The 22,677-nt window shown below is 42.2% G+C and overlaps 1 protein-coding gene across 1 annotated transcript in view; it reads right to left on the minus strand.

Annotated features, from left to right (window-relative positions):
• The window catches only part of LOC132651202 (zinc finger protein 120-like), a 42,071-nt gene extending 29,099 nt beyond the window's left edge, over nucleotides 1-12,972 (minus strand). Inside the window, exons 1-6 of the mRNA XM_060376454.1 lie at nucleotides 12,907-12,972; nucleotides 12,685-12,771; nucleotides 6,965-7,091; nucleotides 6,734-6,769; nucleotides 4,673-4,686; nucleotides 1,682-1,695 (exon numbers count right to left, since the gene is read on the minus strand). Coding sequence (XP_060232437.1) covers nucleotides 1,682-1,695; nucleotides 4,673-4,686; nucleotides 6,734-6,769; nucleotides 6,965-7,091; nucleotides 12,685-12,771; nucleotides 12,907-12,972 — 344 coding nt within the window. The remainder of the gene's footprint in view (nucleotides 1-1,681; nucleotides 1,696-4,672; nucleotides 4,687-6,733; nucleotides 6,770-6,964; nucleotides 7,092-12,684; nucleotides 12,772-12,906) is intronic.
• Nucleotides 12,973-22,677: the final 9,705 nt, after the last annotated feature.

Here is a 22,677-nt window from a genome sequence, read left to right on the forward strand (position 1 = left end):
AGTGGATAAAACACTTCCTGCTATTCCAAAAATAAACCTGAGTTTGATTCATAGTATCCACCTAGGGTGGCTCACAGCAGCTGATCCACTTCCACTGGATCCCATGACTTCTTCTGGCCTCCTCAGATGACAAACACAGGAACCAAACAAAAACAAACAAACAAACTAACAAATAAATAAAGTCTTTAATGACAGCTGCAGCAGGCTGATACCTGTGGGTTCAAGTCCAGCCTGGTCTACAGAGTAATTCCAGGACATACAGGGTTACATAATGAGACCCTGTTCTGAAAAAACAAAAATAAATATGAGAATTTAATTTTTTTTCAATTTAATTTCATTGCAGTAAAGGCATATAGAGGCATCAGATATCCTAAACTTGGAATTGCAGTTGGATATGAGCCATGAGATATGGGTGCTGGGAAACAAACTCTGGTCCTGTGCAAGAGCAAACTCCTTACCTACCTGGTCAGGTGCTCCTTCCCTTCTGAGGCATAGTTCCATGTAACTTAGGATGGCTGCAAACTCTATATAGCTGAGAATGACCTTGAACTTCTGTCTTTCTGTCTTCACCTCTACTGTGCTAAAGACTACATATGTTTACTACCATCTCTCACTTACAAAAGTACTGAGGATAAAACCCAGGGCTTCATCCATGTTAGGTAGTCACTCTACCAACTGAGCTACAGCCTCAACAGGAGGCCCATTTCATGTTAATGTTCAACAGAAGCCAGCATACAAAGTGGCTATAGAAGAACATATTTTTAATGGGGTAAAGAAATAGAGGAATACAGATGGCAGGAGAAGTTAATTGAATTGTTATCACATGAAATTTTAGTGTTTAGATTTTCTTGACACCTTCAGTATTTTAGTAGGTACCATGTAGAGGGAAAGAGTATGTGTAAGCTCAGTAATACACTCCAGGATTCTCTGTACTCTGAAATATGAGGTAGGAAAATCCAGAGTTTGATGCCAGCCTAGGCTGTGCTGTGAGTTGGAGGTCAGCCTGGGCTGTGTTGAGACCCAATGTCAAACATAAATTGAAAAAAAAGGCCACATGAATGTCAACTGTTATTCACAAAATGAAAGAGAACCCCTAACTATATAATAGACCTTGTTTTTCTTCCTGTCTCCCTATCTACAGCTACTGTACTGAGCTTTATTTTACCTAGAATGGTCTAGAACTCTTTCTGTGAATCAGGCTGCCCTCCAGCACTCAGCAGTCTCCCCCAGAGGAAAACCACCATGCCTGCTGTATCTATGATCTCACCTTTGCTTCTATTACACATCCCAACCTGCCCACCCTGTCCAAGGCCCATCCCCACATCCTAGAATAATCTATTTTATGAGTCATGCTGGCTGTCACTGATGGCCCAAACATGGTCTTTTCCCTCACTTATTAAAGAATCTAGGGTCTGGCCATGATGGGGAAAGGGAGGTGAGGAGGGAGGATGTGGAATTCAAAGTCACCCGCTGTTATATGGAAAAGTTTGAAGTCATCCTGATCTATAGAAGATCCTGTCTCAAAAATAAAAAAAAATGAAAAATAAATAAAAAGGAAAGGGAAAGAAAGAGGAAGGGGTGACAAAACTACCATGGGCCCATTCATTCTTTCTTCAAGTTTTTACAAGCAGCTTTCACATGTATGGCTCTTGACCTCAAAAGACCTGACACATGCACACACCTGCCCTCCCTACCCTACTCTGCCCCAAGACAGGTAACAGTTGGAATGGGTGGAAGATGCAGTCTGAATTTTGACGCCAGATTCACCCAACATGGAGGCTTAAGACCTACCTTAACCACCCTTCCCTTGGTCCAGACCTGGGCTCTGAAGATGCTCTTTCTGGTCATACCCATTTTAAGACCCAAACCAGAAGCCCCACCCTTGTCTGATCCCGCCTATCCTTACACTGGAACATGCCCCTCCACTAGCTCCTCCTCCATTTCATTCAGACTCTGGCCTTAAGTCCCGCTGCCCAGGACTCCAACCTTATTCCCATTCTCATGACTCCATTGGTCAAATACCACAAGAGCCCACCTTTGACCAGTATCACTGGCTGCTTAGATGACAATCTTCTTCACAGCACACCTTCTCCCATCTCAACAGTTACCAGGGCTGAGACTGAAGTAGAAAATAATGGACATCTCAGGACCTCTCATTATTGGGTAGGAATCCCCTAACCAGGGTCCAGCCTCATGGATCACGTATCAAATGGCCATGTCTCTTATCAGTCTTCTGTGGTGGACCTAAGGGGGGTGGCAAATTGATTGAATCTCCTTGGGATGGGGGGGAGGGCAGCTGCTCCCTTCAGTGGATGAAATGGCACCTGCAGACCTGTCAATGGTTTCTGGCCCCAGGAAGCCTTCAGAGACAGCCTGGCCTGCATGGGTTGCACAGATATGATCACGAGCATTGGAGAAGCAATTAAAGGACAGGGAAGCTCTGCTCTGTGATTGTGGCGCTCTCAATGCAGCTAAACCTGCTCCAGATGGCCTCTTCTCCTGGAGGCATCAAGTGCTCCCAGGCACTGTGGGGGAAGCCAAGCTTAGGGCATGACATGGGGTCACCTCACCTCCACAACCATGCTAGAAGCATGGACAAAGCATTCCCAGCTCTGGACGCTGGAACTCGATCCTCATCCCACCACGTTTGCAGTCTCCCTCCACATCCCTCTCAGGGCTTCTAGGACCTCATGTTTCCTCTTCACAATTCCCCACACAGATCAGGATCCCTAGACATCTTTCACAGGACCCCTCTCTCAGAACCTATCCTTGGCTTCCCATACACCAATCTATAGAACTGCCCTTCACCATGTGTGTCCCTCACCAATCCACCAGCAGTGTCCCAGAAACCCTCCCATCTGTACTTCCATTTCCTTTATTTACGTCATCCTAAACCCCTCACTTGTGTTTGTCTTATGTGTCTGGCCTGTACCCAACATCAGAACCCTGTGCCCTTTCCTTCTGACTCCTCAACATCCCATGCCTTGCCTCTTAAATGAGAAGTTTCCCAACTGAATCCATAGACATCAGCTCAGCCTGATCATCTGGCATTCCTCCTCATCAGGGGCACCACCATAAAAATCATTTCTTGTCTTCTGAGAGGACTATACATTGTTGATGATTTTGACCCATCTAGACCCCAGCTTCCTGAAGAAATGAACATGCAGGACTTCCCAGAAGATAATGCTGAATCCCACTCCCCATAGGCGTACCATGGTGTACTGGCCTGAGAATTGTTGATCATCATAACATTGGTTACCTCACTACAAACAGCTAGTGCCAACTACTGTCAATGCAAAAAAGCTGTCCATCTCTTTCTCTTCCATCACTTTCTGTGCTGTGACTATACCAGTTTAAAATCTGGTCATAGAGGCCAATTCTTGCACAAGTCCTTCTTCATTTGTAAGCCCAATAAGAGACAGAGAGACCGGAGGACACACATTCAGTAGCCTGTTTTTCGTTTTCACTGAGCAGTCAAGGTCCAGCCTATAAGAAGTTTTAGAACTCTTTTCCCAGCACAGGGCAGCAGGGGTAGGATTGGGTTTTCAAAGAAATTCCCCATAACATGGCATGAAGCAAGCCTGGGATCTAGGAGACATTTCTCTATACAGAAATAAATAATCAACAGCATTTGAGAAAAATGGAAAGACATTCCCAATGATATAGAATCACTGGGGATAAGAAGAGATAAGGGCAGTGATACATTTAGAGACAATCAAATATAATAGAAATCAATAATGACTTTTTAAAAAGATAAATATAATTTAAAAAGCAATAGACCATAGGTATAGTGACTTGGAAAAAGCTCAAGCAAATCCCTGGCAGAGGTAATAGCATTCATAAGATACTGTGTGACCTTCCCTCAATTGTGATGTTGCTTAGTTCTGTAACCTGACACACACAGCTACAGTGAACAGCCTTTGTCTCAACCCTCAGGACTGGCATAAATGTGTAAGTGGATTAGACATATCTGCAAAAGACAGTCCTCCATTTGGATATTCAATATACATTGGATCAAGCTAGTCTCCCCAAATTGTACACCCACCAATCTGGTTTGTCTTCATTTATCTGACATTAATTCATATATGCGGTGAAATAACAAAATCATGATCAGAACCTTTTTTTAAAATGGTGACATCAGCAGTTGTTGGCCTAATCTATTTCTGCCTGTGATGTGCATAATAAGCCAGTCCTCCTATTCTTAGCTGAAATCAGAAGCTGAGCTCTACATGCATATTTTTTCCTGTGATTGCAATGGAGAGTTGACTATATGACCCCAATAAGTAATTTTCAAACTCAGTGATGGTACTGCCCTTTAACTGAAAGTTTTATTTACCATAATCAAGATGGCAAGGTCATTGTCCTGAGGAGTAACAGACTGGGATCAAGGTCATCTGAGTCAATGTAGAAGAACTTCACTCAGAAACATTTTTCTAGAAGCCTTGAGCTGCAGCCGTTCTAGAATTTACATCTTTCACAGGGAGAAATCACTTCCTACATCTAAGAGTTTAATGAAGAAAAACTTCTTCAAAGATAGAATGCATTCAACTCTGTATACTGCTTAAAGAGGAACTGACTACAACAGATTTTACATTCCATGTATGTTGTCACCCTTAAATCTCTTTTTTAGGTTCAGGTTCCAGGTTAAACTTTGAAGAATTCCAATAGGGACAGAAGACTGAAAGTCTAGCCCCATAAGCACACAGAGTTTTAGAGAGCAAATCTATCTTCTAGACAATAATATATAATCTAAAAGGATTTGTGATTGTGGAAGTTCTCACATATACAAAGGAGAGAGAACACTAATGTAGAAAACATCACAGAAAAGTTAATTATGAACACTGTGTTTGCAGTTCTTAGATGAAACCTAGACTGAGCTATTCTAACTTCAGAATACAGTGGCTTTTGCCCCTGACGAGTCTGGCTCAGAATAAAGCCACAACCACTTATATGCAGGACCAAAAAGATTCATTTCAACTAGCCCTAACTACAGTCTCTCTCAGCAGAGTTCCATTCATTAATGACTAACAGGAATCTGACCCTATGCTGCCTTGGAAACAGAACATTGGAAAACACAAAGTAGTAAATACCTTAGCAAATAATTGCTGGTTCCATGGCTCTGAATTTCTGGAGCTACAGGGAAGACTATATATACTGGCCTGGGCCAGTTTCTCTCCAATATGTGTTCTTTCATGCCTGCAAAAACAATTGGTACATGTGTAAGCTCTTCCATATTTAATAAAGTGATAAATGTTCTTATCTGTATGAGTTAATTTTATAATTTGTCTAATTGTAAAGAAAAATCAAATCTTATGGTTTTATCACTTTGTTCACATTCGTCGTTTTCCCATTCATTGTGGAATGTTTTGTTTCTTTGAAGATACCTGTGATGGTGAGAACATTAATTACATGGCTCACATTATAGTGTACTTTACTATGAGGATTTTACATATCTTTATTTGGAAGAACTCAGTGCTATATGATACTGATTTGCATTAATAGATTTTTCTATAGAGTGAGTCATATTACATTAGTAAAGTGAACCAGGACTAACAGAAGAAATTCCACATTCATAGTACTTCCAGGGATTTTCCACAGTGTAAGATCATAGATGTATTCCCAATGAAGTCGAAAAGGTAGTTAATTATATTAGTTTAACGGAGTAGTAATCCCCCAGGTAGAACAGATTTTGTGAATGTGATACACATTTACAATGAACTTATTAACAATTAATTATTTAACTAAAATGAAATATAGATTCACAGTGTTCTCATTATCCAATTTTTTATTGTATAGATGTATTGGATATTTTAGAATGTAGTGACCTATGATGTTGCAAATGTGAACTTCACTTGGAAAGAGTACACTTTGCCAGATTTGCACTAAGAAAAGTCTCTACAAGCATGTGATGTTGGTGAACTACAAGAACCCCATGCCTACAGGTTGAACAGTGATTTTTTACTATTTAATAGTAATTTAACCATTATTAACTAATTATTAATTAATAATAAAGGAACTAATCTTGTATCACAGTCAGAAATTGTACTCAAAGTGGGGACTGCTACATATTTTTCAACTTTATTCAAAGAGAGAAATATGTTGCTTCATTCAGTATCCTTATGCCCATGTGGGTTGCAATTATTCTGACAAATGATATACCTATCAAAAGAAAAATACTAGGTGAAAGATTACCACATTCACAGTTTGACATTCTGTTACTCATGGACATGTGCTTTAAGGATTAAGGTTTCTCCACAAGAATATTCTTCACTCTTAAAAAATGCCTCTCTTACTAGCAAGTACATGAATGAGTATCACCAGCTTTACTGTGGACTATTTGCTTATTAGAAGATTATTGGACATATACTTCTCACTTATTTAATGCGTATTCATTTTGCAATGTCTGAGTGGCATGAGATAATACATTTGGAGTTCTACAGCATAGCTCTGATGTACCTATGATTCTAATGGTTGATATCTGTTAATCCATTGTTCCCTTTTCTGCTTTCTTAGAGGAATGCCTTGCAAACACAATTCATATACCTGACACTCAGGTATTTGGACTTGCGAGAATTTAATAATCATCAATATACTTAAAGTAGTGTTTTTTACACTGTTGCTTTTCTTTAAAACTTCTGGGACACATTAACATTTCTTCAGAGGCACTGTGAAAATACATATTTGCGTCCGTTTGCACATGAAGATTACCTTTCAAGTCCTCCAGAACTTTGACGAGGTTCTTCAGTATTATGGTGTTCCCAATTGTAACCTAAAATGTATAACAGAAAATGTAATGATCTATTATAAGAAATCCCACAAATAAAAAGTTACTATCCTCTGTGAACTGCAGAATGATGCCTGAGTTATTCTTCCTTCATTACAGTTAAAATTACAGAATTACCTCAAAAACAACAACAACAGTTGCCCCATAGTTTTAGAAAGTGAAGTAAATTAGTAGTCTTACCTATAGAAAACAGGTTCCAGTATGTCTCTAGCATCACATCTTTGTAGAGACTCTTCTGGGAAGGATCCAGCAAAGCCCATTCTTCCCGAGTGAAGTTCACATGCACATCATCATAGGTCAATGCATCCTACAATATTCCATACATGTGTACAACAGAAACCATGATAGTGGCATCACTGTAACTGTATATATCATGGAAAATATATTCACAAAAGTCTCGTGCTTCCTCAAGTTATTTCCTGACACAGAAGTACTAATGAAATCACTACGTCATTTTAGAATGAAAATTAATAAGGTTCACCTCTGTATTTTCTTCAGCTTTTGCATAGGATATGGCCGGGCAAGAGAAATGCCAATTCACAGACAGAAAAAGAGAGAAGCAACCAACAGAAGAAAAGTACTGAGCACACATCAGAGAACTTGTATGAACAATTACTAACTACAAAAATTGATGCGCAAGCTGTGAGTGTTGTCTCATGCATTTAATCCTAGCACTTTGAGGCAAAAACAGGTGTATCTCACTGAACTGGATTCCATCCTGGTTTATGGTATTTGTCCTAGGACAGGCATATGTACATATCAAGGCTCCAAATAAAATGCAATAATCACTCTAATATACATAAATGAATCGAAGGACTCAGGGGATTTTCCTCATTTCCCTTCAGAGAAGTATAAATTCACCTAAGCTCTTTATTGACCTTCTAAAAACCTGAAGGGTCCCAGTTTAAACGATAATATTAATAAAATCTTACTAAAAGTATATGCAGGTTTGAACAGTTATAAATGGACAAATGAAATATTAGAAATTCAGGTGTTGATCATACATAAGCAACATAAGGCAGATCAAATGCGTCAGCAGTGAAGAGTTCCTGCTGATCTGGAAATTAATTGAACACAGTTGCCAGTATTTACATGGGGCTCACAACTATCCACTATTACAACTTCAGAAGCTCTGAGGTCATCTCATGAATAACCTGAGGACTACTTCTAACTACTGTGAGGCACACAAGAGGTGGCATATTCATACATACAGGTAAAATACTCATATTCATTCATTTAAAAACTTCAAAACAAACAAAAAAAAACTTCAAAACAGATAGGTAGTAAGAATGTCATGCACCTGGAATGCAATATCCTGAAGACTCAGAAACAGAATATACTCTGCCAAATTTAAAAATTCAGAGGGCTAATATTAAGAATATATGAAGAACCTAAGAAGTTAAACACCAACAAACCAAGTAAGCCAATTAAAAAATGGTGTACATAGCTAAACAGAGAATTCTCAATACAGGAACACTGAATGGCAGAGAAACACACAAGAAATAGTCAACATCCTTAGTCATCAGACAAATGCAAATCAAAACAGTCCTGAGATTTCACCTTACACTCATTAGAACTGCTAAGATAAAAAACTCAAGTGACAACACACACAGGAGAAGATGTGCAGAAAAGAGAACCTGCCTCCATTGCTGGTGGGAATGTAAGCTATGGGATGTTTTAAAGCAGTCCTTAGCTAAAGTCAACATGGTGTATGACTTACTGTCGCCTATACACTGGTAAATCCTTTACATCAAAAATGCTACCTGTTTACAACAGAGCTTTCTAATGAAGTGCTATGAACACATATGTATTTTCAACATCCACAAGATTAAGTCCAAATGAATCTTACACCTACATGTCAAATGCCAAGAGCAAAACATTGAGAGGATACTAAGGAAACTAGGCCTCTCCAAGTTTGTGTCCTGCCAAGGACATTTCTATGTTGAAGTCCCTGCTGCAAATGCTGTGAATATGCAGCCCCATGGTGTGTAAGGAGGCAGCCTCCAGAGCCCAGCCTTCTCCCCCATTTTGGTAGCAAGGATAAACTAACTTCACATTCCCAACCTTACTTACAGAGCTATCTCCCACCCGGCCCTTGTAACATTTTCCTAAGTATCTGTTAACTCGTTAAACTTGCTGTTACCTTAACTGAGGCACCTAAATTATAAAACTATATCACCTGCAAAGAGCTCACTTACTATGGACAGATGACCACCTTCATTTTTCCCTGATCAACTTGAGCTCTAGACCAAATATCTACGGGTATAAATTAAGGCCATGGATTCCAGACCGAATGCCTTGGAAAACAGTTAAAGGTCTAGAGCTCAGGTGTTCTGGATTAGTGCAGCCTCTGACAGAAATGCCTTTGCTTAACCCATAATGTTAAAATTTAATTGGATGACCCCAACACTCACCAAGGGCCCCTCAACTTGTGGATGTAATCCTTTAAATATACAAGAAAGTTTACCTTCCAGGACCGTTCAGATCCAGAACTGGCTGCCTCTCTGAGCTTAGAAAAGAAAGCTTTCATTTTAACCTTCTGTTCCTGATGTGAGTTTTTTCAACCTTCACCGTGAACCCAAATATAGTGAAGATATTCAGATGCCTCCACTGCGTTCATGGCTAGTACAAGGGATCTCTCTCGTGGCTGCTTCTCGATGACGGTTCCCACACAGCCCCAGGAAGGACTCTACAAGCAGGTCTTGCTGTTCAGCCTCTGGCTCCATCAGGTTGGGGACACACACTCACCATGTTGTGACTTTGGAACCCAGATGAAATCCCCTCACAGCACACAGCAGCTGCACTCACATTAACCACTCAAGCCTGCTCTGCTAAACTGTGAGCAAGCAGGGTGGCACCCGGAAGAACCTGCCCCTTCCTCTGACTATAGGGATGGCCTGAAGATCCTGATTGGCCAGTGAGTCTTGAGTGACATGAGTACCTCCCTTTGTGTTAGAGTGAACTGAATGAAAAAGTTACAGTGATTTCTAGCCCAGGCTTACATTTCAGGACCAGACATTTTCCAGATATGTAGAGATTTGTATTTCAGTATAATTTGTACCTTTCCTCTCCTAGCCTACCCTCTGTCTTCCAGCATGCAGTAGGCACTGTCCCTCTTTCTCCTGGAATCAAGGTGGATAGATGCACAGGCGATTATTCAACCTGCAGCAGAGTGAACAGGATGTCTCACGGGTGGCAGGATGCAAAGCATACTAAGCATTAAAGAGGGATTTTAGAAAACGCAATGAAAAAAAGGAAGGGATGATGCTCAGTTGGTACAGTGCTTGCCTAGCATTCATGAAGCTGTGGGTTCAAGCCCAACACCACATAAAACTTGACATGGTGGCATTGCCTGTAATCAAAACACTTAGGAGGTATACGTGGGAGAATAGCCAACATCCTTGGCTAGTGTGTTTATGACCATAATTGGCTCCAATATGTCCTGTCTGAAAAGGAAAAGCAAAACTACACAAGCTTTTTTTTTTTTTTTTTTACAGCATTGAGAATGAAATCTTTGGTTTCATTCATTCATTCATGCTGAACATGCTTTCTACCATTGAGCTACATGGTCAAATTCCCCAAAGTTAATTATATCAATTAAAAGTAAAAAAAAAAAAAAAAAAAGGAGAGGGCTAAAGGAATGGATAAGAACACTTGCTGCTATTTCAAAAATAAAGCTAAGTTTGATTCATAGTAGCCACTTAGGGTAGCTCACAGCAGCTGATCCACCTCCACAGGACACCAAGAATTATTTTGACCTCTTTAGATGACAAACACATATAAAACAAAAAGTTTGTAACTAAGACAAACAAACAAAAAATAAACAAACAAATAAATAAATCTTTAATCCCAGAATTCAGGAGGCAGAATAAGGCACAGAGCTCAATTCTTGCAAAAGCCCTTCTTCATTTGTAAGCGGAATAAGAGCCAGAAAGACTGGAGGACCCTCATTTACTGGCCTGTTTCTCTTCTTCACTGACTGGTCAAGGCCCAGTGTGGAAGGAGTTTCAGGACTGTTTCCCCAGCACTGTGCAGCAGAGGTAGGATAGGGTGTTCAAAGCAATTCTTGATAACATGGCATGTGGCAAGCCTGGGCTATAGGAGACATTGCTCTATATAGAAAAAAATAATCAACAGCACTTGAGAAAAATGGAAAGACATTTCCAATGACAGGGAAACATCAGGGAAGAACAACACATGAGAGATTAGAGCAGTGACACACTTAGAGACAAATTTAATAGAAATCAATAACTGACTTTGGAACTGATGAGTATATCTCCATGTGTTGGAAAGAGTTGGGTTCTCAGAATCTTAAAGCAAGCCCTCCCCTCCTCAAATGCCCTGGCCCCACAGCTTACCCTATTCCTGGTTTTAAAAAAGGAACACTGATTTATTTTAAATACCGCAGAATTTTGGGGAAATCTCCCAAGGCCTAGGCCACAGGTTGTACTGGCTCTTTCAAACATATTTGAAGACTGTGAGAAGTTAGGTCATTCTCCATACATGAGGACCTCAGGGAAAGCTTTGTTTGATCAAGGTAGCCCTTAACACAACAGAGTTTTCCCTGTTCAATTGGTTTTCGCCCATGTGACAGATCTATGCTTTTTCAAGAAGTGCATCTTTATGGCCCACCAGGCTTTAGTCATGGCTGTGAGTCTGCTTAATTAAAAAATTAAGCAGCTTGTTAGATGCTTCTTCTTTGACATGGAAATGAGCCAAAGGTTGCTATGAATCAAGGCTGTCTCCTTGGTTATGGCTGGAGACAAATTTGTTGACTTGAGCAAACATGTTTCCTAGCATCTTAATCTCTAACAGGTGGGGTTGGCATGCTACTCATCTATGGGGTGTTTTAAAACAGCCCTAAGCTAAATTCTACTTGGTGTGACGTCCTGTCACCTAAGCACTGATAAATCCCTTACATCAACAGTTCTATACAATAACATCACAGCTTTACACTGAAGTGCTACTCAGTACATTTACAACTTCCACAAAACATGCATACACATAGTGTAAGAGGTGGCCTCAGGAGCCCAACCTTCCCCAAGCAGCTCTTCCATTTTACTGGCAAGATAAATCTAACTTTACAGTCCCAAGGTTGCAGCGACGTTTTCCACTGAACACATTGAAACATTTTCCTAATTATCAGTTAACTGGTTAAACTTGCTGTTACCTTAACCAAGGTGCCTTAATTGTAAACACTATATCGCTTACAAAGCCCTCACTTACTAACAGATAGAGGACACAATTCTTTGTTCCCTTATCACCTTGAGCTCCGGAACTAAAGTCAAGGGACACAAATTAGAGGCCTTTGATTCCAGATCGAATGTCTTGGAAAACATTTAAAGGCCTTGAGCCCAGGTGTCCTGGATCAACAGAGCCTCCAACAGAAACTCCCTTGCTTAACCCAATGTGAAAATTTGATTGGATGACCCCGACTCTTTTCAAGGGGCCCTCTCCTTGTGGATTTAACCCTTTAAATATACAATAAAGCTTACCCTGGGGCACCGTTCAGATCCTGAATGGGCCACCTCCCTGAGCTCAGAAAATAAAGCTTTCATTTTAACCTTCTGTTCCAGTAGTAAGTTTTCTCAGATTCTACCCCAATCCCAATACAGTTAAGATATTCAGATGCCCTTCTGCGTTCATGGCTAGGGCAAGGGATCTCTCTCTGGCTGCTTCTGGCTGCTGGTTCCTACCCAGCCCCCGGAAGGAACTGAAATGCAGTTCCTGCTGTTCAGCCTCCTACTCCACCAGGTTGGGGCAGCGGACACACACTCACCATGTTGCGACTTTTGAAACTCCCCTGAAATCCCCTCTCAGCACACGGCAGCTGCACTCAGACCACAGCACACAGACTATTCAAGCCTGCTCAGCTACAGAGCGACCATGCAGCACGGTACCCGGAAGAACCCGCCTCTTCCTCTCACTGAAGAGACAGCTTCAGGGTACTGATTGGCCAGCGAGTCTCGAGTGACATTAGCACCTCCCTTAGGGTTAGCATATACGGAAGGAAAAAGTCTTAGCGATTCCCACACCAGGCTTCCATTTCAGAGCCAGACCTTTTCCAGATCTGCAGAGATTTGTGCTTCATCATCATTTGTGCCTGTCTTTCCCTAGCTTACCCTCTCTCTTCCAGCAGGCACACTTATCTTCCTCCTGGAATCAAGGTGGATAGCTGCACAGTCCATTATTCAACCTGTAGCAGAGTAAACAATCTGTCCCATAGGTGGAAGGGTGCCAAGACTATTAATAATTAAAGAGTAATTTTAGAAAATGCAGTGAGATTTTTTTTCAGTGAAATCACAGAAAAAAATTGTCTGGTGTTGTGGCTCAGTTAGTACAGTGCTTTCCTACTGGGTTGAAGTCCAACACCACATAAAAATTGACATGATAGCATTACTTGTAATCAAAGCACTTAGGAGGTACACAAAGGGAGAAAGAGAATTTTAAGAATATCCTTGGCTAGTGAGTTTATGATTATCCTCAGCTAAATGAGGTCCTATTTGAAAAGGAAAAACAAAACAAAATAAGGCGCATTTTTTGCAGCATTGAGGATGAAATCTTCTCTCTCATACATTCTTAGCATGCTTTCTACCATTGAGCTACATCCTCAGCATCCCCATATTTACTTATATCCCTAGTACCGATCTTCTTCTTCACAGGTGTCAGATCACAGGTGATGGATCAGGAGGAGGTGTGAAGTCCATTCTCCAAGCGGCACCTTCAGCTCCCATATGCCTGTGCTAGGCTGCCTGGGGCCAGATGAAGGGAGGGAGGCAGGGAGGGCTTTGTTCTTGTCCTGGGAGAAAGAAAGAGAGCAGGTTGGAGGTGTGGCAGATGACAGGCATGCAGGAGAGAGGAGAGGAAGAGTACAACCCTGCCTGATAGAAATCAACTTCTTCAAAGTAGAGACTAGGGCATCAGGGCTGAATGTGGCATGCCTGTGACCCCTGTGCTCTGGACAGCAGAGGCAGGAGGATCTCTGTGAGTTGGAGACCAGCCGGCTCTACAGAGCAAGTCCAGGACAGCCAGGGCTAAGTGGAGAGAGAGCCTGACTCAGAAAAAAAATTAAAAACAATAACAAAGAAGTAATGTTAGATCCCTGTGCTTGCTTGGATTCTTGGTCCCTGGAGTTGCAGGGTTGGGGGGTTGGGGGTGGGGTGGGGAGGAGGAGTGGGTGGGGAGGAGGGTTATGATGGAGGGGTGGGGAGAAAGGGTTAGAAAGAGGAGTGGGATGGGGAGAGGGAATGGGTAGTAAGGAGGGGTGGGTAGAATTGGTAGGAAAAATGGATGGGGCTTTCCATTGCCATTTCCCTCCCATCAGCGTTCCAAGGCTCCTGCCACAACCTCTGAGCAGGAGTGTCCCTCCCGCAGGTGGGGGGTGGGGGACAAAGGGAGCAGACTTGCATGTGCCCTGGTGGGTGTGCCCTGGTGATAGTGACTAGGGCCTCTGGGCGCAGTCTGAACTTTGACCTGCCACTGTAGGACAGGGAGGCGAGGGTTGCCAAAATGTCATTTCCATTCCCTCAGCTGCTGATGCTGAAACAGACCTGGGTACATAAATCCCTAAAGAGCCAGGGCCAGAGAAGATAGGGGAAAGGGGACCTGGGGACCCAGGGAATCCTCGGGAAAGGAATTCTGTAGTCTAGCTCACTGCAGGCAATGGACGGTCTCCTCCTCTCCTAGTACTGTCAAATAGGGGAAGCCAGACCATTCAGGATTGGGGGGGTTTCCCTCCCACAGTCAGTCAGTTCAGAAGGCGACATCATCTGATTTCTTGTTTCCACCAACAGACCTTCACCAGGCAGGAATATTCCCACTCACCCTCTCTGGGAGCCAGAGGGATCAGACTCCAGGAGGGAGGGTAGGTGAGCCACAGAGACAGCTCTCGATGAAAACGTCCTCCTGGATTTGGCCTACGACTCAACTTCTGGTGGTCTTCTGGGTGGGAATGGGGAAAGAAAAAGGAGGGAGAGAGTCTCGAGAATCTGGCACAACACTGGGACATGCGGGGCTACACAGAGAGATCCCGTCTCAGAGACACAAACCCATGAAAAGCAATGACGAGAAGTAATGACCGACCCTGGGGCTTGCTTGGATTCTGGGTCCCTGGAAAGAAGGCATGAGATTGCAGGACTTGGGGAATGCCGGGGTGGAGGAGGGGAGGCCACGGCGGCCACGCCCACTGTGGGCGGAGCCATCCATAGACTGGGGTCCAGTTGCTCTAAGGAGGCCAAGGCTGTTGTGAGGAGGCCCCGCCCTGGGCGGCCATCCTTTGCCCTCTGGGTTTGGGGGAGTCCTGGCTGGGCGAGGCAAGCCAAGTGGTGGGAGCCAAGAGACAGACACCTATAGGGCAGGGGGCAGGGGCCAGGGGCCCGCCTGGGGCAAGGACCTCGCCCCAGGCCTCTGGCCATTGTGTGTGTTGGGAGTCCAGGGACATGCAAATTTTTACACACTGCCACACAGCAGCATTCCTAGTTTCTCAGCGTCAATGTAATAAGTTTCTCTAGACTATCTATCTAAGGTCGGGCATAGAGACATGGACAGGAGTGTAGGTGCAGCTGCAGCTGCTTAAGAACAAGCTGCCCATTCCAATCCTTCTGCCGCGGAGGCTGAAACAGCCTTGGGCAAGGAAATCTCTAAATGGCCAAGGCCGGAGAAGATCTGGGAAACAGAGACCCAGAGATCGGGGTACCCGGGCACCCAGGGATCGCTCACTCCCTCCCCATCCCCAGGATCCTAAAAGTTTCACACACCACAGGCAGTTTCGATACCTGCCCTTAGGTGCCTCAGGAGCCACCTTGTCCATGAGGTGCAATGTAGTGGGGAGTGAGGCTCGAACCAGGGTCCTCTGGCAGTTAATTTTGGATATGGATTAAGCAAAGGAGTTTCTGTTGGAAGCTGTGCTGATCCAGGACACCTGGACTCAAGGCCTTTAACTATTTTCCAAGACATTAAGTCTGAAATCTAAGGTCCTTATTTTATACAGCTAGAAATTTGATCCAGAGATCAAGATGACAAGGGAACAAAGAAGTGAGTCCTTTGTCCATAGTGAGGGCTTTGAAGGTGATATATTTTACAATTTAGGCACCTCCATTAAGGTAACAGTTTAACCAGTTAACAGATACTTAGGAAAATGTTTCAAAGAGCAAGGTGGTAGACTGCTCTTCAAACTTGGGAATGTGAAGTTGTTTTAACTTTTCTTGCAAAATAGGGAAGTGAAATATAAGAGTTGCTTGGAGAAGGCTGGGCTCTGGAGGCTGCCTCTTTACACACAATGGGGCTGCATGTTCAAAAAGCATTTTCAGCAGGAGCTTGAACATAGAAATGTCCTTGTCAGGATGCAAACTCAGAGAGGCCTCCTTTTGTTAGTATCTCCTAAAAGTTCTGCCCTTGGCATTTGACATGTAGGTGTAAGATTCACTTAAAGTTAATGTTGTTAAGGTTGTAAATAACATATATGTTGAGTAGCACTGCATTAGAAAGCTGTGATGTAAACAGATATAATTGTTGATATAAAGGATTTGCCAGTGCTTAGGAGACAAGAAGTCACACCAAGTGACAGCCAAGGGATGTTTTAAAACACCCCATAGATAAGTAGCATGCCAACCAGGCGTGTTAGATGTTAGGATGCTAGGAAACATGTTTCCTCAAGAGAATTGTCAAAAAATTTGTCCCCAATTATAACCAAGGAGACATCCCTGATTTATTCCAACCATTGGCCAATCTCCATGTCAAAGTAGAGGCATCTAACAAGCTGCTTAGTGAACCATTACAGAATCACTGCCAACAGTAAAGCCTGGTGTGCCATAAAGTTGCAGTTTTCTTTTGGAGAAAAACACAGTTCTGTCACAGGAGCAAAACATCAGTTTGGAAGAGAGATCAGTAGTAGGTGAAGGGTTAAAAATACATTAGTTTAGGGGTCACTTCGAGTTGTTTTTGTAGGAGGTGTAAACTCTGCATTATTTTGTTTTACACATAGAATGAATGAACTTGGGTCAAACTCACACTTGTCTTGGTAGACCTTCCTTAGGTCTTTGGATTGAAACTTGAATATATTTTAGGCTTATATTTTGGGCTTTTTCTTGTCACCCACTAATTCTTTCAGAAATACTGTACACATTCATGATGGTTGTAGCTTTGTATTGAGTACAGAAGTCACATTGTCCCAATGTGCATACAATTTCTTCATAGTCCTAATGAGAATTCTGAAGTTTTGTAATTACACATAGCTTTGGAATCATCTTTCCTCTTATACATTTCCAAAAATGTTCTTTGAATTGTATTGAATTTATACTGCAAATTGCAAATTGTTATTTTTTAAGACATTATTTTAGTGGTGTTGTTTACAGTAATGCAAATGGGTAAAAGATATTATTCTACATAATCATGTGTTTAGCATACTACATTAAGTGTGTAACTCTGAAAACTGATATGAAATAATGTACATAGCCATAAAAGGAGGAGACGGCAGCAGTTCCTGAAGCCTCAGGTGGGGCTGCTGATGACTGATTTATCTATATGAAGTTAGTTTGTGAGCTCCAGCACCATATCTGTGGCAACAATGTACAAATTAGCCATTCCCCTGATTCAGAGAACTTTAGTTGGTCTGGCATGGTGAACTTGATCATGTATCTGCCCCTTCAGGATAAATTCACAGTTTATTTGAGTAAAGTTGTTTTGTTTAGCTCAGAGATGAAGTCTGTGTAAACCCCTTGAGGCAGAAGTCAATAGGTCCCTTACCTATTACACACTGCTGTAACTATTACAATGGCATTTTCTGCCTCTGTAACTGTCACTATGGCAATCTTGAGCCACTATGTAGGACCCACCTCAGATTATGCTAAGTTTAGGTGAAAACCCTAAACAATAGTTCACTAATATCTGAGCAGGAATCCCTGAGATACACCTCCCCCCTCCCCACATTATCCATGAATTGGAGTTCAGACTAATCTCTGAATAGGAAAACCAGGAAATCCTGAAATCCCCTAACCACAGAATTTGAAATCCTCCCAGTCCTCACTCTGAAAATCTCAGCCCTAGAAAGCTCTACCCCATAACAAATCACATTAAAAGGCTGTGTCTGCTCACTTCTCTGCTGCCTTCTCCAGGGAGCAGAGGCAGCCACTCCTGGATTTCTTCCTGCACTGGCTAGATCCTCCAATATAAACCCCTTTTATGAGATTTACTGCCAGGTTTGACTCTGCTTGGAAGGAGCCAAGAAGCACGGCAAAGGAGAGGTGAAGTAGGAGTAGGGCCAAGGCTCCTGATGTCCTTCCTCAGTTCAACTGGGGATACCCTCCCATGGGAGCTGCAACACCTCTGCTGAAGAGGCCTCCTCTCAGACTTCTGTGGTTCTTTGGCCCTCCTCTCTCAAAATTCCATTCCATAGGGACATTGTCCCACCTCAGAGCTGTGTGGTTTCTGGGCTCCCATATCTCAGGATGCCTTTTCATTGGGATACCATCTCTCCTCAGATCTGTCTTGTTCTTAGGCTCACAAGTCCCAGGACAGCTTCCCAGGCCAAAAATATGGGTTTTATCTGGAGAACCAGTACATTGGTGAGAATTGCCTGTCATACTAGGAGCCAGGTTCTTTGGGGAGTCATGCTAGAGATTCTACTTTGTAGCTGATCAGGCTCGAATGATTCTGTGTGAGGTGTTATGAGCACTGCTACTATGTGTTCAGAGGGAACCTCAAGCAAGTTCCAAATTCTGGACTTGGTAAGTGGCGGGTCACTGCCCATAAATGGGATGAGCAGGCTGCTGATCAGAGCTAGATGTAGTGGTGGTTCCTGCCTGGAAATAGTTGAGAAGACAGATGGAAGACAGACACAAGTGCTACTGAAATACAAATCTCTGTAGGTTTGGAAAAGGCCCAGCACTTAGCTGGAAACCTGGGCCTGGTAGTATTATGCTGTGTCCCTCAGCATGTTCCATCCTTAAGAGAAGGACTCATGTCACTCATGACTCTCTGGCCTATCAGGGTGTGTAGGCAGAAGAGAAGGCAGGTCCTTCTAGGTGCCCTGCTCTAGGTTCTGCTGTTTCTGAGCGGAATGTCCATGTGTGATGAGATGTAAGAGCTGCTGCTGGATTTGTGAGGGAAGCTAGAGCAAGTTCTGAAGTCTGAAATTGGTGAGTGGAGGGTCATTGACCACGGGAGGAGCAGGCTGCTGAACACAGCTGGCAGGAGTGGTGGTTCCTGTCTTGCTGGATGAGAAGACAAATGAGTAAACTATGGGAGGACAGGCACAAGGGCTGCTGAAATGAAAACGTGTGCACACCTGGAAAAGGCATGGCCCTGAACTGGAAGCCCAGAATTGGTAGTGTTATGCTTTTCCCCTTCACGACACACTAACCCTGAGGGGCTCATGTCACTCAAGACACACTGTCCATTTAGGGCCTGCAGGCATAAGAGGAGGTGTGTTCTTCCAGGCCCCAACTTGCAGGTTCTGCTGCTTCTGAGCTTGCTGCAGCACCTCTGAGCACCACAGGGTACTGGAAGTGGAGGTCTGGCAAGTTGAGCTCTGGTTCACTGCCCACAATTGGGAAGATCAAGAAGCTGAGCTCCAGGAGCTGGTGTGGTGGATTCTCGCTGAAATTGGGTGGTAAGCAGTGACCATATTCAGCTACCTCTTAGGTCTCTTATAATCCTAGTCATTTCTTTGACCCAGGGTGGCCTCTGAATAACTTCACTATGAGGCTACATTTGGCCAACTTTTGGAGCAGGGGCTTGTGTGCAGATGCATCTTTCTTAAGATGCCAAACCCAGAGAGCACTAATTTCTCAAAATCTTCAACAAGTTCTACCCTTAGCATTTAACATTCAGGTGTAAGATCCATTTAGAGTTAATCTTATGGAGGTTGTGGCTCACATTCCAGGCATTTTTGTGTCATTTTTATATTATTATCTGATAGGCCTGGAATGTAGGTTTTGTACATGTCAAGCATATACTCTTGTGTTGATCTTTATCAGGATATTAATAATACTTGAACCTTCTGAGTTATATTATTTCAACTGTGTGGTACTTTTTTTTTCCTTTTTAGTGATTGTCTTAAATTTTTTTTTAATGAATACTATTATTTTTCTCATGTGTGTCTGATCCTTGTAGCAGTCAAAAGATGGTCTCAGTACTTCTGAATTTAGAGTAATGGATAGGTGTGTGCTCCTACGTATATCACGTTAAGACTTTCAGAGTTCCATAGTGATAGCAAGTGAAACGTCAGTGACTCCTACGACTCCTTGAAAGGTCCTGATCCACTGCACACAGTGTTGATCTACTAGGGACTGCTGGCACACTAGTGAAATGTCAAAATGGATGGTAGCCAAGGGTGATGACTGCTTCCCCCTTCTTTATGAATCTCCTAAAGTGACCTTGCCTCCCCACTCAGCTACCACATTTCCTTATAGTTGTACCAAACAAATTGATTGACATTTCCTTATAGTTGTACCAAACAAATTGATTGTTCCTGATACTTGAGGCTAGCATGGAATGTTCTGATTGGGCTTTCAGTCATTTAAAGGCTTTTACAATGCATGATGATGTTAGATATGCCTGTTTTAGTCTTGTCTCTTGAGTTTGATTCCCAGGATTCTGCGTGGGGCTTTTTTGCCACTCACTCCCATTCCCTGTGGTTCCTGATTCCCACATAAACTTCTTCACTGGTGAGCCAACTTTCATGCCCTATATTGCCTATTTTTGACCAACATTTACATTGCTGATGCTTTCATCTTTTTTTTTGTAACTGTTTAAACACAGATTTCATTTTAGGAAGATCATATTAATGTTACAATTTACAGTGAAGGACTTCAGGTTTCTAGAAAATGTGTACATAACTAGAGGGAATAAATACTCTTTGCAGAAACTTGAACAAAGATCTGTCAGTTCTTTTATCTATTGTTTGTTTGATTAATTTTTGTAGAGTATTATGTGCCCCTGACTATTCTGAAACTCATTGCATAACCTAGGCTCCTGTCCAGCTATATGAGATATACCTGCCTCTGCTTCCTGAAGGTTGTTTGAATTAAAGGCATGACAAAATACACCCAGCTTCCCCATTGTTTTTATACTTAGGAACTGTTCATACAATTTCCCTGAGGTGGGCTAAGCACAGTTCATCTTTTTCCTTGTCTCCCCCTCTTTATGTTTGTTAATTAGAATGTCTCTTACAAGGCTACATAATTTTTGAATTTTTTAAATTTATTTTTATTTTTATTAATTACAGTTTATTATCCCCCCCTGTAGCTCCCACCCACCTCACCTCAAAATCTCACCCTCCCTCCCTATCCCTTAGTAGTACCCCTCCCCCCAGTCCACTGATAAGGGTGGTCCTCCTCCCCTTACCTCTGATCCTGGTCTATAAATACTCATCAGGAGTGGCTGCATTGTATTCTTCTGTGGCCTGGTAAGGGTAGGTGTGGGGAACACACCTGCAGGGTAAGCACTCAGGAGGCAGAGGCAGGAGGATCATGTTTCCAAAACTTTTTAAAGATTTATTTATTATTTATACAACATTCTACCTGCACACTAGATCTCAGTATAGATGATTGTGAGCCACCATGTGGTTGCTGGGAATTGAACTCATGACCTTTGGAAGAATAGTGAGTAGTGCTCTTAACTTCTGAGCCACCTCTCCAGCCTCATCCAAGAACATTTTTAAGAAGGAATTTATGGTATTAAATTGTTCATGTTCCTTTCTTTTTCATTCTATCTTTCTTTCTCCCTCCCTCCCTTTCTTCTTTCCTTACTTCCTTTCTTTCCTCTGATTTATTTATTTATTTATTTATTTATTTATTTATTTATTTATTATACAGTGTTCTCCTTGCATGTACTGCTGCAAGCCATAGGAGGCATGAGATCTCACTATAGAAGGTTGTGAGCCACTATGTGGTTGCTGGGAATTGAAATCAGGAACTTTACAAGAGCCAATGCTCTTAACATCTGAGCTACCTCTCTAGCCCTGGTCCCATTTTTCTTTACTTCATGTTGCTTAAATTTTCTAAAACATAAATGAATGTGTTATGAACATATGTAGAAGGAGGCATTGTTTTTCAAGGAAACAATGTGAAGTGTCAAAATGGATGGTAGTCAAGATGCTTAACAAATGTCTTAATGATTCTTTACTATGGTCATAGATAAGTTTGAATGATATTGTCAAGTTCATCTAAATGGCTTATGTCACAATGTGGTGAATGAAATTTATCATTGTGTTTTCAGGATGATGTTTCTTACTCACGATTACTAGGAGGTTATATGCTGCTTTAGCTGATCTAACTGGATGGATGAGTAAATTGCACCTTTTCAAGGAGAGGTGGGAAGGCCAGCCTTGAACTAGTGATCCTCCTGTCTCAGCCTTGTGAATGCTGGGGTTCTAGGCTTGGGCTGCTAAAGTGAGAACACTGAAGCAGATGGTACATTTATCTGTTTGTAGGGATTATCATCTTTTAAGAATTCCAAACTTGATGTGTTTAATGTATCTTGCACATTTAATAAAATATTAAAATGCATCACTCTGCCATGTCAAGCAACCCCTAACCAATTGTAATGCCAACTCCAGGGTATCCACTATCCTCTTCTCTCCTCCACAGACACACACACACACACACACACACACACACACACACACACACAAACGTCTTTTAAAAAGTAAATGTGCAATCACAACTAGAAAAGCACATTTTGAGAAGCACTGTGATAATGTGACCTTACGAGCAGAATATTTCCTCAAGTGTTTCACACCATTCTTCTTCAGTAGAACGTGTTCACATGTCCTCTATACAAAATAAAAATTGTACCCTGTGTCTCCCCCTAGCCTTTGCCCCTTGGGTCTTCTGTAGTTTCTCTTGCCATCTTTGACTTCTTTTGTTTTCAACTCATTAAGAATTTCTTGTAAT

Source organism: Meriones unguiculatus (assembly GCF_030254825.1).
Source record: "Meriones unguiculatus strain TT.TT164.6M chromosome 13 unlocalized genomic scaffold, Bangor_MerUng_6.1 Chr13_unordered_Scaffold_41, whole genome shotgun sequence".
NCBI lineage: Eukaryota > Metazoa > Chordata > Mammalia > Rodentia > Muridae > Meriones > Meriones unguiculatus.